Consider the following 13,124-nt stretch of genomic DNA (forward strand, 5'->3'; position numbering starts at 1 on the left):
GCCACCTCCCTCCTGTGGTCGCAGACGGGCTCCTGGCTGTTGGGGCTGCCTGTAGGTTCTTTAAATCCCGGGATTGCAAAGACCCTCAGGGACCCTCTCCTTCTCTTTTGTTTGACAGATGCAGAAGCTTGTGTCCAGAGCAGAGAAGAGACGTCTGTTCCTTAAGTTAATGGCAAAGCTGGGACTAGAACCCAGGGGTGTTACGTCTCAGCTCAGCTCCTGATTGAAGGAGCATTTATAAGAGAGGCCGGACCCAGGTGTACATCCGACCTACGGGACAGGCAGCCAGCAGAGTTGTTTTGGCTTTTCTAAACCTGAGTCTTTCACTCTCACCTGGTCCAGGGTTACACCACGCTGGCTGCCCTGTGCACCCACCTCCATTGTCTTCCTGCCCTCACTTCGCTGCCCAAGCCTGGGGCTGCCTGTACCGCCCTGCCCCACTGTCTGCCCGGCCTTATTCCACAGCCTCATCCTCCTTACCCAAGCCTCGTTGCTCCCCCGTCCTACTGCTGGCTCTCTTTCAGGCCTGTTCTGACATTATCTCACCTGATAGCTATTCCCCCACGTCGTGGCCAGAGAGGCAAGTCTGCCTGGGATCCCTCAGTAGCTGGTGGAGGCCAAAGGAGGCAGGTGATACAGCAGGCACCATGGGGCAGATCCAGGGGGACCCCATAAATCTGCCCTTCTCGAGTCCCCGTGAGCCAACCAGCTCAGAGGAGGGGCTATTGCAGACAGCATTCAATAACACAGGCCTGCATATTTTTAATGTGAGCACAGGGTTTGGACAGTCTGGAGAGGGCCTCAGGAGACCCCCCTCCCCCAGAGAAGTATATATCATTTGCCATGAGTCCTAGCTCTCTCTCCATCAGATGTCACTTGGCCACCTGGTCCGTCTGCCTCTCCTGAGGGAATGACAGCACTCCCTGTGGAGTTGGGCCTCCTGCTGAGGGGGCCACCTCGGCCTGAATCCACTCAACTCAGTCCCGAGTCTCAGGTGCTGTGAGCAGTGGGCTGGTGTCCCCTAGGGTCTGGAGCATCTGCTTTCAGACTCAACAGGCAGTGGACACCTGGAAGGAGAGGGGTGGATTCAGAGAGGTCCGGTGGTCTGGGGAGTTCTATCTAGGGCCCTGCCCCATTTATCTTGCCTCTGACCCATTTCCACCCCCGCTGGCCCCCAGCGACGGGGGCGGTCCACAGAGCCTGGGCTCACCTAGTAGAGCACATCCTCGAAATCCAGCTGCAGATAGCGGAGCAGGCGGGGCGGCAGGGGCAGGCGGGGCAGGGCGTGGGGCAGGCAGGCCGCCAGGTGGGCACGGAGCGCACAGCGGCTGAGATGCTGCAGCGATCTGGGCTGCCTCACCAGGGCGAAGAGGGAGGAGTAGAAACGACGGTGCTTCTGGGGGCAGAACGAGGGGCTCAGGGGGAGCCCTGGGCAGGGGGCACCTGCTTCTAAAGTGGGGGGGGGGGGCGGCAGTGGGAATCTCCAGAAGCCTCTTAGAAGTCAGGAGCATTTCAGGTATTCACTCTGAGTTTTCCTTTTCTTAGTAACTTCTGTGGGGGCAGAAAGGGGGGACCCACAGGGCTTCCCTTTAGGAGCTGGAAGTCTCTTGGGGCAGGCTGGGTGACTGTGTGTTCAGGGTCCGAGAATCTGACCTGCAGAGTTTCAGGAGGCACCAGGCCCATGGCATCCTCAGGAAGCTTCACGACACTGTAGGTGTTCATCAGGACCTCAATGGTCCGCGGGGACGTGCACCAGCGCTCCAGCACCTGCAGGGGGCAGAGCTGCGTCAGTGCTCCAGGGGTTACCACTTGTGGCTGGTCCCAGGCCGAACAGGCCCGGTGACCAGACAGCCAAGAAATAGCTATTGTGGGTTGAACTATGTCCCCCAGGAGATATGCTGACGTCCTGATCCCAGTACCTAGAAATGTGACCTACATAGAAATAGGGTCTTTGCAGATGTAATCAAGGTAAACATGAGGTCATTAGGGTGGGTCCTAATCCAATATGACTGCTGTCTTCATAAGAGAAAACGGACACAAGGAGAATGTCATGTGATGATGGAGGCAGAGATTGGAGTGATGTGTCCACAAGCCAAGGCACACCAAGGATTGTGGACCACCACCCGACATTAGGAGACAGGCCTGGCACAGATTCTCCTGAGCTTCTGAAAGGAGCCAACACTACCTACACTTGGGTTTTTCGAATGTCCAGCCTCCAGAACTGAAAAGGAATACATCTCTATTGTTTTAAGCCTCCCACTTTGCAGTGCTTTGTTATGGCCATTACAGGAAACCAATACAATAGCTAGCATTTCTACTGTGCATAATTTATGCCAGATATTTTCTTAGCACTTTATGTGTGTTGACAATTCTCAGCCCTGCAGGGATGAACTATTGTTGTCCCCACTTTACAGACAAGGGAAGCTGAGGCACAGAGAAGTAACTTGCCCGAGTTGTGGTTGCAGCCATCCAATCCCGGCGGTATGCTCTTTGCCCTCAACTACTACCTCATCCTGCTCTCCTGTCTGCCTCTACAAGGCTCTGTGCTGCACCTTCCTGTGTGGGAAAGCGGACCCTGACCTGAGGCTGGAGCTCCTGAGCAGACAGAAAGATCAATCACGTATAAGGCAGAACCCGCTGGTGCCAGGGGAGGGATGGAGACAGGGCAGGAGTGCTGGGTGGTCCAGGAGGGATTCACAGAGAGGCAAGCTTGGGCTGTAAAGGCGAGGAGAGCATTTAAGAAGAAGGAAAGAGGCCAGCAGACACCGGATGTGGGAGTGGGCCTAGGATCAAGCTGCAGCCGGATTCATTCTTTCATTCTTCCTTTAACATATATTTACTGAGGGTCACTCTGGGCCCGCACTGGGGGACCCAGCTGTGAGGAGGAGACACAGGTCCTTGTCAGCTGGGAGCTTCTCTTTCTGAAGGAAGACTTGGGATTTCCCAGTGTTTAAGAATCCACCTTGCAATGCAGGGGACGCGGGTTTGCTTCCTGGTCAGGGAAGTAAGATCCCACATACTGCAGGGCAAGTAAGCCCGCGTGCTCCAAGAACACATGTGCCCCAACAAGAGAGCCCATGCATTGCAATGACTGAGCCAGCACACAACTAGAGAATGCATGCACGACGAAAGATCCCACATGGTGCAATGAAGATTCCACGTGCCACAAGACCCGACGCAGTCAAATAAAAAAACATTAAAACAAAAAAGAAGGAACACACAACACATAAATAGCCACTTACGTATGTGTCGCTACAAAGAAAATAGGCTCAGGGGCTAAGTGCGGTCAGGAGGGCACGGTCCTAGATGGGTGGTCAAGAAAGGCCTGTCTGAGGAGGTGGCCTGTGCTGTGAGGGGCGAGCCATGCTGGGAGGAAGCTTGTGCTGGGCCACCGTCCCCACGGTCAGAAAGTCAGCCGTGCACAGCTCGGACACACCCAGGAGCCATCATCTGCTCCATGCCTGCACGTGACACATGGAAGCCGAATCGTGCTTCAGCCACTCTGTCTCTTGCTGTTTCTCAGGCAGTGGCCCTGGACCTTTCGTAACATCTGAGAACAGCTGAGTGCGGTCTCTCGGGCAGCGTTCCTGAATGTAACCCCCTCCCGCTGCACACACTTGCATGTAACACTAGGGTCTCTAACACCCCTGCCTGCGAGGAGAGGAGACCTTTCTGCCTGGCAGGCTGGGAGTGCTGCATGTGCTCGATGTTGCCGGGCAGTGGGAGCAGATGGAAGGCCTTGTCCAGGGAGAAAGCATCTCATACACCGGAGGCCCTCTGCTTCTGTCCCTGCATCTGGGCAGTGCTTACCGGAACCGCCCCAGCTCATCTGCCTGGAGCAGGCCTCTTGGTCTCACTCCTCCTTAGAGCTTTGGGCTGGTTATGTATAACTTTCCTGTATCTTACCTGCTGCTACTGCCTGCTGTTTATGCCAGTCTCTCTGCCCTTCCCAGGCCACTCTGGGAGTCCTGCCTCTGCCCTCCACCTGGAATACCTGTATCTTCCTCCATCTCTCCAAGCCCTGCCCATCCCAGGTCCCACCCCCTCCAGGAAGCCTCCCGTAGCTATTCTAACCTGCAGCACTCCGTCCCTTGTCTAAAGATCCCCTACACTGGGATCATGCCCAACAGCTTCACAAGTGCTTTCATCTACATTATTTAACTTTAGAACAGTACTAGCTAACTGGCATGGAGCAGTATCTCGAGGTTAGGCCTTATCCAAAGGGCTTGAAATATGTGACTCATTTGTTCTCACACTAACCTGTGAAGCAGGCATACTGTTACATCCCTACTGTAAAGATGAGGAAAACAGAACTGGAGAGGTTTAAGCAACTTGCTGATGGTCACACAGGTAGTGTCCTTGGCTCCAGAGCCTATGTTCTTAGTTGCCATCTCCCTCACAGGGTTGTTGGGAGGACTGAAGGAATCCATGCAGCAGGTAACACACCTTGGAACAGGTCTGGAACGGGGTCAGGGCTGTGTTTGTTTCTACTGTTCCCACTAAGTTTAGGTCAAGACTGTATCACACACAGGGAACATGGGTTCAAAGAATCCCAGGACTTGCCTAGAGTCCCATGAACAAGCATCGCAGCCAGACCCTGCTTCCAGTCTGAGCACCCAGACCAGTATGGTGGCTCCTGCAGGACTGGCTGGGGGCTGACAGTGGTCACCGGTGGACCAGGCAGAAGCTCTGCGCTGGAGGACAGGCACCCCAGCCAACCCTGGAGCAGCTGCATGTTGTGGGAGATGAATGCCAACTGTTTGATCACCTGGGATGCTGTGGAGCCCAGAAGAAGGGACGCAGGGGGCACTTTGCTGTGCTGGCCTGTCCCTAGGGCAGTGAGAACAGAATAGGGCTGCAGGGGTGGGCAGTGGCGTCCCAGAATATCCGTTCGCTGCTCTGCCTTCTCTTCCCACCCCCTCCCCAAAGGGGAATCATTAGCTGTCAGAGCCACTGTCAGATTACCGGGAATTGCTCCTCTCCTAATTATCTGGTGTTAATAGGAGATTAATTAGTGTTAATTGTTGATTTTCTTGTATTTTCCCAAAGGGGAGACCAATCTGCCGAACTCTCGGGCTGTTTAATTATTTGGCCTTGCTTAGGAATCTACACAGATGCTTCTAGGTTTATGAGTGAAGGGGAGAGGTGGGAATAGCAGGGGAGCATCCAGGACTGGGTGGGGCTGGATGGTTCAAGCCCAGAGGCAGGGCCAGGGACCTGCAGGCAGCCTGCTGCCCTACACCCATCCTGACCCAGCCCCTCGGAGAACCAGGGTCCCTACCCCCGGGCCCAGTATCCTCCGCGATATTATATAGCCCTCTCCAGACGCAGCACAGCGTGGACAGGGTCCCCTGCCAGGGCATTGGTAGCACAGCCTGACCCCGCCTCGGGGATATTAATGTTAAATATAAGGCAGAGATTGGAAATTGACAGTGAGTGTGTTTTCTTTGGTGCCAGCATAACAGCTGCTGGTGTCCCTGGTGCACGTTCTGCTGAGCTCTCACGTCCATCTGCAGATGGTCAGGAGGCCTTGAAGCTCAAGACCAGGCTTATCACTCTGCCCCGGGCCAATGTTTCCTGTGACTGGAGTTTCTCTCTGAACGGGTCCCATTGCCAGAGGGAGCTTCCTAAACGTTTCATTCATCCGCTCTCTCCCCTGAGAAAGAAACTAGCCCTTTTGGCCCACATTCGACCTGACTCCTCCTGTCTTTTCAGATCCTTTAGAGTCCGGCCCCTCCGCCCTCGGTTCACTTTCATCACCCACGCACGGATACACTCACGCACATGCAAGCACCCGTATAGGCACGGCACGCAGTGGATATACATGTGCGCAGGCGCACAAGCATCATTCCCCACCTCCTGCTGGCGGTGTGCGGTTTGCGCCCTGCTGGGCTGGGCTTTCTCGTCGAATGAAAGACAAAGTACTGACCCCCGTCCGGAGCTACCTGCGTCCACAGCAAGCTGGCGCACCGGCCGGGTCTCCCCACACCCCCACCCCGCTCTCGGGGCCCTCCTTCCGGCCCCAGCCGGTACCTTGGGGAGAGCCCCGGGCCACACGCGGACAGCACCGTGGTTGAGCAGCGCGCGCACGGTGCGCTCCGGGCTCTGGGCCAGGGCTGCAGCGGGGCCCTGCAGCGCGCAGTGCAGGGCCGTGTGTCCCCCGTAGTCCATGGCGTTGGCGCCGACGCCGCGGGACAGGAGTAGCTCCACGACGTCCGCGTGGCCACGGCGACAGGCCAAATGCAGGGGCCGCTGCCTGTCCTGGTCGGCGGCGTCGGCGTCGGCCCCTGCTGAGAGCAGCAGGCGGCACAGCTGGAGGCAGCGGGCCGTGGTGGCCTCGGCGTCGGCGGGGGACGTGCAGCGGGCATCACAGGCGGCCAGCAGCGGGGTCCAGCCTTCGGCATCTCGGGCATCGGGGCAGGCCCCGCGTCTCAGGAGGAGGTCCGCCAGCTCCACGTGGCCCAGCCGGGCGGCCACATGCAGAGGGGTCTCCTCCTCCTCCTCTGACCGACCATCCACTTTCGCCCCAAACCTCAGGAGCAGCTCCGCACACCTAGTAAGGGCAAAACAGCCGTGGGGGAGGAAGACGGTGGTGCAGACCTTCACCCCTGCATGATTGCTGGTGTGAGCAAAGCAAACCTGGGGGGCACCCTTGGGTGGCCCTGGTGCTCTCTGCCCGTCCATTTCTGGCCTGCCTGGCACTAAGATCCTGGCAACATTCTGCAGCATCTCTAGTGCCCTCTCTCAAGCCCCATGCTCTCAGCCAGAGAAGTGCCCTAAACCCTGGATGGGAGCCAAGGTGCCAGCAGCCCTTGCTCAGTTAGAACAGGTGCCTTCTGTGGGCACCACGTGCCCTGACTTTGTTCATCCCCAGGGCAGGTTCAGATGAGGAAACTGAGGCCCTGAGGGTGGAGGGTCTTGGCGGGTTCACATAGCCAGTGAGGGAAGAGCTGGCATTCAGGTCCAGGGGCAGCAGCATGGTTGGAGGGCTCTGCATGCTGGGACTGGAATGGGGAGGGGCCTGGAAGTGGGCACACATGGAAATTGGTGGGAGAAAGACAACAAAACCAAAATTAGCCAGCCAGATTTGCTGCAAGACGGTCCTCTCAGAAGATTGTGTATTACTATTACTGCAAGGACCTGTGACACGAAATTCAGGGCTAAGGGAACTCAGTCTCTTTGAGCTCTAGCAGAGCTGTAGAAAGGGGATAATTGCTAATACCTAGACTCAAGAGGTTGTTGAGAGTGGCGTATGAGACAATGCCTGAAAAACTATCAGCTAAGAGTTCAAAACAGCAATGGGTAGCGGAAGTGGGTGGTATAGATGGTGATGGATCATGGGGCTTATTATATTATCCTGTCCACCTTTCTACAGGTTTGAAATTCTCCAGAATGATTAAAAAATATTTACTAATTGATTTGTTTATTGGCTGAGCTGGATCTTAGTTGCTGCACGCAGGATCTTTAAGTTGCGCTATGCAAACTCTTAGTTACGGCATGTGGGATTCCCTGACCAGGGATCAAACCCGGGCCCTCTGCATTGGGAGCACAGAGTCTTAGCCATCGGATCACCAGGGAAGTCCCTTCATAATAATTTTAAAAATATGTGTACTTAATCAAGGGGCTTCCCTGGTGGTTCAGATGGTAAAGAATCTGCCTGCAGTGTAGGGGACCAGGGTTCAATCCATGGGTCAGGAAGATCTGCTGGAGAAGGGAATGGCTACCCATTCCAGTATTCTTGCCTGGAGAATCCCATGGACAGAGGAGCCTGGCGGGCTACAGTCCATGGGGTCGCAAAGAGTCGGACACGACTGAGCAACTAACACTTTCCCTTTGCTTTTTTTAAAAAAAGGAATGATTATCACCAAGTGTGATCTCAGGGAGCCTGGGCTGGAACACAGAGACTTCACTAAAAATGTGGGACTTCCCAGAATGGCATTGTCCGATTCTGTGGCCACCAGCCACGTGTGGCCGCCAAGCACTTACTGGATGGCTAGTCCTGACTGAGATGTGCTGTAAGTGCAAAGTGCACACCAATTTTGAAGACTTTGTACAAAAAAAGAATGTAAAATATCTCATATGTTCTTTTTATATTGGTTCCCTGTTAAAATTATAACATTGTGGATATATTATGTTAATTTAAATATATTATTAAAATTAATTTCATTTGATTCACAGATATTTATATGCTCATGTTCATGGCAGCATTATTCACAATAGCCAGAACATGGAAGTAAACTACATGTTGCTTCCTACTTGGGGTAACCTTCCTATATCATGCAACCTACATGATGACTACAAGCAGTCATCAATAGATGACTGGATAAATAAAATATGACACATTCCATGGAATATTATTCAAGCCTTTAAAAGACAAGGACATTCTGTTACCTGCTACAACCTGGGTGAATCTGAGGACATCATGCTAAATGAAATAAGCCAGTCACAGTAGGACAGATACTGTATTATTCCATTCATTAGAGGTATGGAGACCATTTCAATTCATAGAGTCCAAAAGTAGAGGGTAGTTGCCAGAGGCTCAGGGGAGGGGTAGGGAGTTATTTTTCAAAGGATACATACAGAATTTCAGTCTTATAAGATTTAAAAAGTTCAGGGGTTAGATGGTCCTGCTGGTTGCACAACTGTGTGAATGTACTTAGTGCTACTGAACTGGACACTGAGTAACAGTTAAGATGGTAAATTTTATGTTACATGTAATTTAAAAATGAATCTCACCTGTTTCTTTTTCATATCAATTAAAAGACACTTGCTCCTTGAAAGCAAAACTGTGATAAACGTAGACAGTGTATTAAAAAGCAGAGACATCACTTTGCCAACAAAGGTCCACATATAGTCAGAGCTATGGTTTTTCCAGTAGTCATGTATGGATGTGAGAGTTGGACCATAAAGAAGGCTGAACTCCAAAGAACTGATACTTTCGAACTGTGGTGCTGTTGAGAGTCCCTTGGACTCCAAGGAGATCAAACCAGTCAACCCTAAAGGAAATAAACCCTGAGTATTCACTGGAAGGACAGATGCTGAAGCTGAAGCTCCAATACCTTGGTCACCTGACGTGAAGAGCCTACTCATTGGAAAAGACCCTGATGCTGGGAAAGATTGAAGGCAGGAGGAGAAGGGGATGATAGAGGATGAGATGGTTGGATGGCATCACCGACTCAATGGACATGAGTCTAAGCAAGCTCTGGGAGATAATGAAAGACAGGGAAGCCTGGCCTGCTGCAGTCCATGGGGTCGCAAAGAGTCAGACACCAGTTAGCAACTGAACAACAACAACAGAAAATTTTAAATTACATATGTGAACCACGGTATGTTTCTACTGGACCATGCTGTCGTAGATACATCTTCAAACATAATATAAGTGACTCAATAGAATCCTCTGAAGGCCGATGAGGTTAACAGGAGGGAGAAGGCCCAAAAAGGGGAGCCCAGGGATCAAAAATTTGGTGCCATTCAGGGACAAGATGTGAAAATTGGCAGGTGTTTAGTCAGTAGAGAGAAGACCTCTGTTGTATGTACAGTTAGTACACAGATTTGCCTAGTTTTCCTTTGCTGGGATTCCAGACTCATCAAAAAATTATGAGAACTTACTCTCGAAGGCCCCCGACACATAGGGCATAATTATTTGGGTCACTGTAAATGAATACCCTCTACGGTAAGTAATATAGGGTCACATTTGGGTATAGCCATCCGTTTCTTGTGAGTTTGGTTAGTTGGCTTCAGTCCCTGAGCCCACTGATTTGAGGGTGCCTGCCAACATGGAAACGCCGGACCTGCCAAGTTGCGAACCAGACCCTGCCCTCAAGGACAACCAGAGGCTCCAACTGGGACTCTTCTGTCCTCTACAGCCTGTCTGGATGACTGGCCAGTCAGTTCCCTGAGGGCAGGATCGGGCCTTAGTTACAGGGCCGTGTATTGTACTTATTAGCACAGTGCCTGGGACGTAGGATAAGCTCAGAAAAATGAAAACCTTAACCACCTCCCCATAATGGATCCACAGCTTCCTCAATGCCGGCCATGCAGCCAGGCCCTGCCACAGCCCTCCTCCCGCACTGGGAAAGCAGAAACCGATCCAAGCACAAGCCATCCTAAAGTCCACTCTGACCAGCTCACCGGACCTGCCAGGCCCAGACAGGCCCCCTCACCCTCCCTGTGGCTGTCTCTGCCTCTCCAGGGTGGTTGGGGTGAGGGGTCACTCACTCGAGGCTGCCAGCTCCCCCACAGAGGTGCAAGGGGCGCCTCCCGTCCTGGTCAGGGATGTTGGGGTCGGCTCCCGCCACCAGGAGCACGTGGACGCAGGCGGCGTGGCCCGCAGCACAGGCCTCATGCAGGGCGGTCCGGCCCCCGGGGGCACCGTCGGGCCTTGCCCGCCGCTTCAGTAGCAGCCGCAGGATTTCCACGTGGCCCCGGCTGGCCGCCACGTGCAGAGGGGTGGTCAGCTCCTCTTCGTAGGTCAGCGACCAGAGTCCTAGGGAGAGACGGGGACACAGGGTCTCAGAGCCTGGGCGGAGGCAAAGAGCTGCCAGGCAACAGGGTGGGTGGAGGTGGGCAGATGCCGGGAAGCCGGAGCCCAGGGCTCCTTCCCAGGCTTCCCTCCCACCCCCTGCTCGGAGCCCCGACTCCCCCGCCCCGTGACCCTGGCCCATACTCAGAGCGCGGATGTTGAAGCGGAAATCTCTCCATCGCTCTGGGTCGCTGGTATCAAAGATGGAATCCGGAGCCAGGCCGTTGCTGGAGTCGGCCAGGATGCGGGAGACGGAGCCCACGTCCCCGGCCAGTACCGCCCGCCAGAAGGCCAGGGCAGGTCCCGAGGCCGTGCGGGTGACGATGGGTCCCGGGCCAGACTCCGGGGACCCTCCGCGGGGCTTCTCCACCAGCCTGGCACAGAGGGCGTGTCTGTCACCAGGGGGCTCGCCCTGCCCCCTGCACTCTTCTGGGGACCAGCTCATGAGGGCAGGGTGTGAGCGGGGGGTGGGGGTGTTCGAAGGAGGGGAGGCGGGGGCCCAAGAGGAGGAGGAGGGGGACGGGCCAGCTCTCTGGGTCCTCGGCGTCTCTGAGCCTGAGCTGGCCACTCACTGGGCTTCAGCAGGAGCTATTCTGGGCTCCGCATGACTTGTCTCATGGGCCAAGGTTTAGGCAAGCCTCGGGCTGGGAGGGAAACAGCGCCGGGGCCCGCTCCTTGTCCTCAAGCGCTGGGTGCCGCCGCGCCCGGACGCCCTGCCCTCAGCCCCCGGCGGCCGCCCTCACCCCTCTGGCGGCTGCTCCAGCGAGGCTCCGCCGCCCGGCTCTCCAGCAGCAGGTCGGCCGTGCTTTGCGGGGGAAACAGCTCCTGCAGCCGCTCCAGGTCTCCCGTGTACAGGGCGTTCTGCAGCGCCATGTCCGGGCACAGCAGCGGCCGGGGCCCAGGGCGCTCCCGGGCCGCGTGGGACTGGGCCCCCCAGACCCGGCCAGCCCGGGCCGAGGGGAGGCACCCCAGACGGTGTCCCCGCTGGGGAGGCGAGCTCCTGTTCCCGGGCATGGCCACTTTCAGGGCGAGAGCAGGCCCCTGGGCAATGCTGCTGGCGATCAGGGCGGGTGGGAGCTGGGCTGAAGCCAGGCTCGGGCCTTGGGGGAATGGGGGGGGGAGGGGCAGGGAGCACACAGAGGCCACGCCATAAATAGCCCATCCATAGGCCATAAATAGCTTGGACATCCCAGCCTTGCCAAGGAAGGAGGCCTCAGGCTGGGGAATTAGGGAGGAGTCTGGAGGAGGCAGTCAGGGCGGAGTTCAGAGCTTCCCCCACCCCCGCAGAGCTGGATGGGCAGCAGGGATGAAGGGACCACCCAGACGTGGAGTCCAACCCGCAGTTTCCCGGGTGAAGGGAAATGGAGCCCCGGGATGGGGGTTGGGGGGGTGCTGTGGCCAAGGTGTGACTCCGTGTTGCAGGGGTCGGGTGGGGGTTGATCCCAAGCTGCCGTCTCTCAGCCTTCCTCATCTGTCCTGTGCTTCGCAGCGCCGGCCTCCAGCAGCCCAGGCTCTGACCCCAGAGGCAGGGCGAGAGGGGTCCCTGCCTTCCGAATGTCACCAACTACCCCCGTGACTTCCCACTCTCAAACGTAAGCTAGGGGTCTCCAGCAAATGGCAGAGAACACCTCCTCTTCTGTGAGGAGTCCCCAGCACGGGTGCTCAGCGCTGGGGCAGACGGCTTGGCCCACGGGCAGCCCAGCTTGGTGCTGACCCGCATCTCCCTGGGTGACCCCGGGGGTCTCCCATGCCATTGCTAGCTGGAAATCGAGGAGGAAGTCCTCTGTCCATTGGGGGTACCTTAGGATAAAGAGACCACTTCCCCTGGGGGAGATGAAAAGGGGGGGAGGGAGAAAGGAAACTTGAAATCAGCCCCCCGGGGGGGCCCCCTGCCCAGCACAGGACCCTCTCGGGCCGGTCCAGCTGTCTCCCCTCCATTGGCTTTCACGACACGGGCCACACGCTTTGACCTTTATTCACACGATCCTTACATGGCATTTTCGGCAATCACCCTGGGGCTCCCAGCGCTCGGTGGCATGGTCATCCCCAGCTCCCTAGGGTCCCCCTCAAAGCCCGCGGGTGGCCTTCTGCCAGGGGCAGGAGGCTGCGTTCCTTTCATCCCCCACCCCCCCACCGAGGGTCACAGGAAGGAGTGCAGAGCTCTGGCAGGTGGGGAACGGGAGGGGTGGTGTACAGAAGACGGGTGGAGACCCCTCAGCAAAGATACTGGGTCTGCCCACAGCCCTCGCCCGGCCCACAGGTGCCTGCCTTTCCCTACCGCCTTCTCCCCTCGCCCCTACTCCGATCCACTGCTGCCCCAGAGGTGCTCCTGTAGAAATAAACCCTAGAATAGAAGGGACCTTGGAGATCCAACCACTCCTCACTTCACTGAAGAAGGAAACTGAGGCCCAGAGACAGGGAAGGACCACACGAGACCTCTCAGGTTGTAGCCAGGGTCCGCTGGCCCCACGCTCTGGCTTTTTTTTTTTTTTCCTATACTTACTGTAGACCTTTTTCTCCTTTTCCTATTTTTCTCCCTTAAACACCTCTGGCTTCCCAGATGGCCCTAGTACTAAAGAGCTCGCCTGCCAATGCGGGAGAC

General features: G+C 55.9%; 1 protein-coding gene across 5 annotated transcripts; it reads right to left on the reverse strand.

Annotated features, from left to right (window-relative positions):
- Positions 1–744: 744 nt before the first annotated feature.
- ASB10 (ankyrin repeat and SOCS box containing 10) lies at positions 745–11,818 on the reverse strand. 5 transcript variants are annotated; one of them, XM_043873061.1, is made up of 7 exons: positions 11,266–11,805; positions 10,667–10,896; positions 10,219–10,486; positions 6,034–6,553; positions 1,654–1,767; positions 1,211–1,396; positions 745–1,067 (listed from the first exon to the last, which is right to left on the reverse strand). In XM_043873061.1, the coding sequence occupies exons 1-6, from the start codon at positions 11,682–11,684 to the stop codon at positions 1,211–1,213; spliced, it is 1,737 nt and encodes a 578-aa protein (XP_043728996.1). In that variant the 5' UTR covers positions 11,685–11,805; the 3' UTR covers positions 745–1,067. The 5 variants fall into 5 exon arrangements, 4 of the variants coding, with proteins under 4 accessions (XP_043728996.1, XP_043728998.1, XP_043728999.1 ...); XR_006334998.1 differs by lacking the exon at positions 745–1,067 and adding an exon at positions 3,243–3,302 and having other exon boundaries at positions 1,379–1,396; positions 11,266–11,813; XM_043873063.1 differs by lacking the exon at positions 10,667–10,896 and having other exon boundaries at positions 11,266–11,818.
- Positions 11,819–13,124: the final 1,306 nt, after the last annotated feature.

The sequence above is a fragment of the Cervus elaphus genome, chromosome 18 (assembly GCF_910594005.1).
Source record: "Cervus elaphus chromosome 18, mCerEla1.1, whole genome shotgun sequence".
In the NCBI taxonomy this organism is placed as follows: Eukaryota; Metazoa; Chordata; class Mammalia; order Artiodactyla; family Cervidae; genus Cervus; species Cervus elaphus.

Bases quoted from the DNA above. Each gene is read 5' to 3' on its own strand.
- ASB10 (XM_043873061.1), bottom strand. From the start codon at position 11,684: ATGGGCTATTTATGGCGTGGCCTCTGTGTGCTCCCTGCCCCTCCCCCC. The intron at 10,897-11,265 runs GTGAGGGCGGCC...CCTCTGTGCCAG, and splicing joins CTGGAGCAGCCGCCAGAGGG to GCTGGTGGAGAAGCCCCGCG. The intron at 1,397-1,653 runs GTCAGATTCTCG...TTCTGCCCCCAG, and splicing joins TGCCTCCTGAAACTCTGCAG to AAGCACCGTCGTTTCTACTC.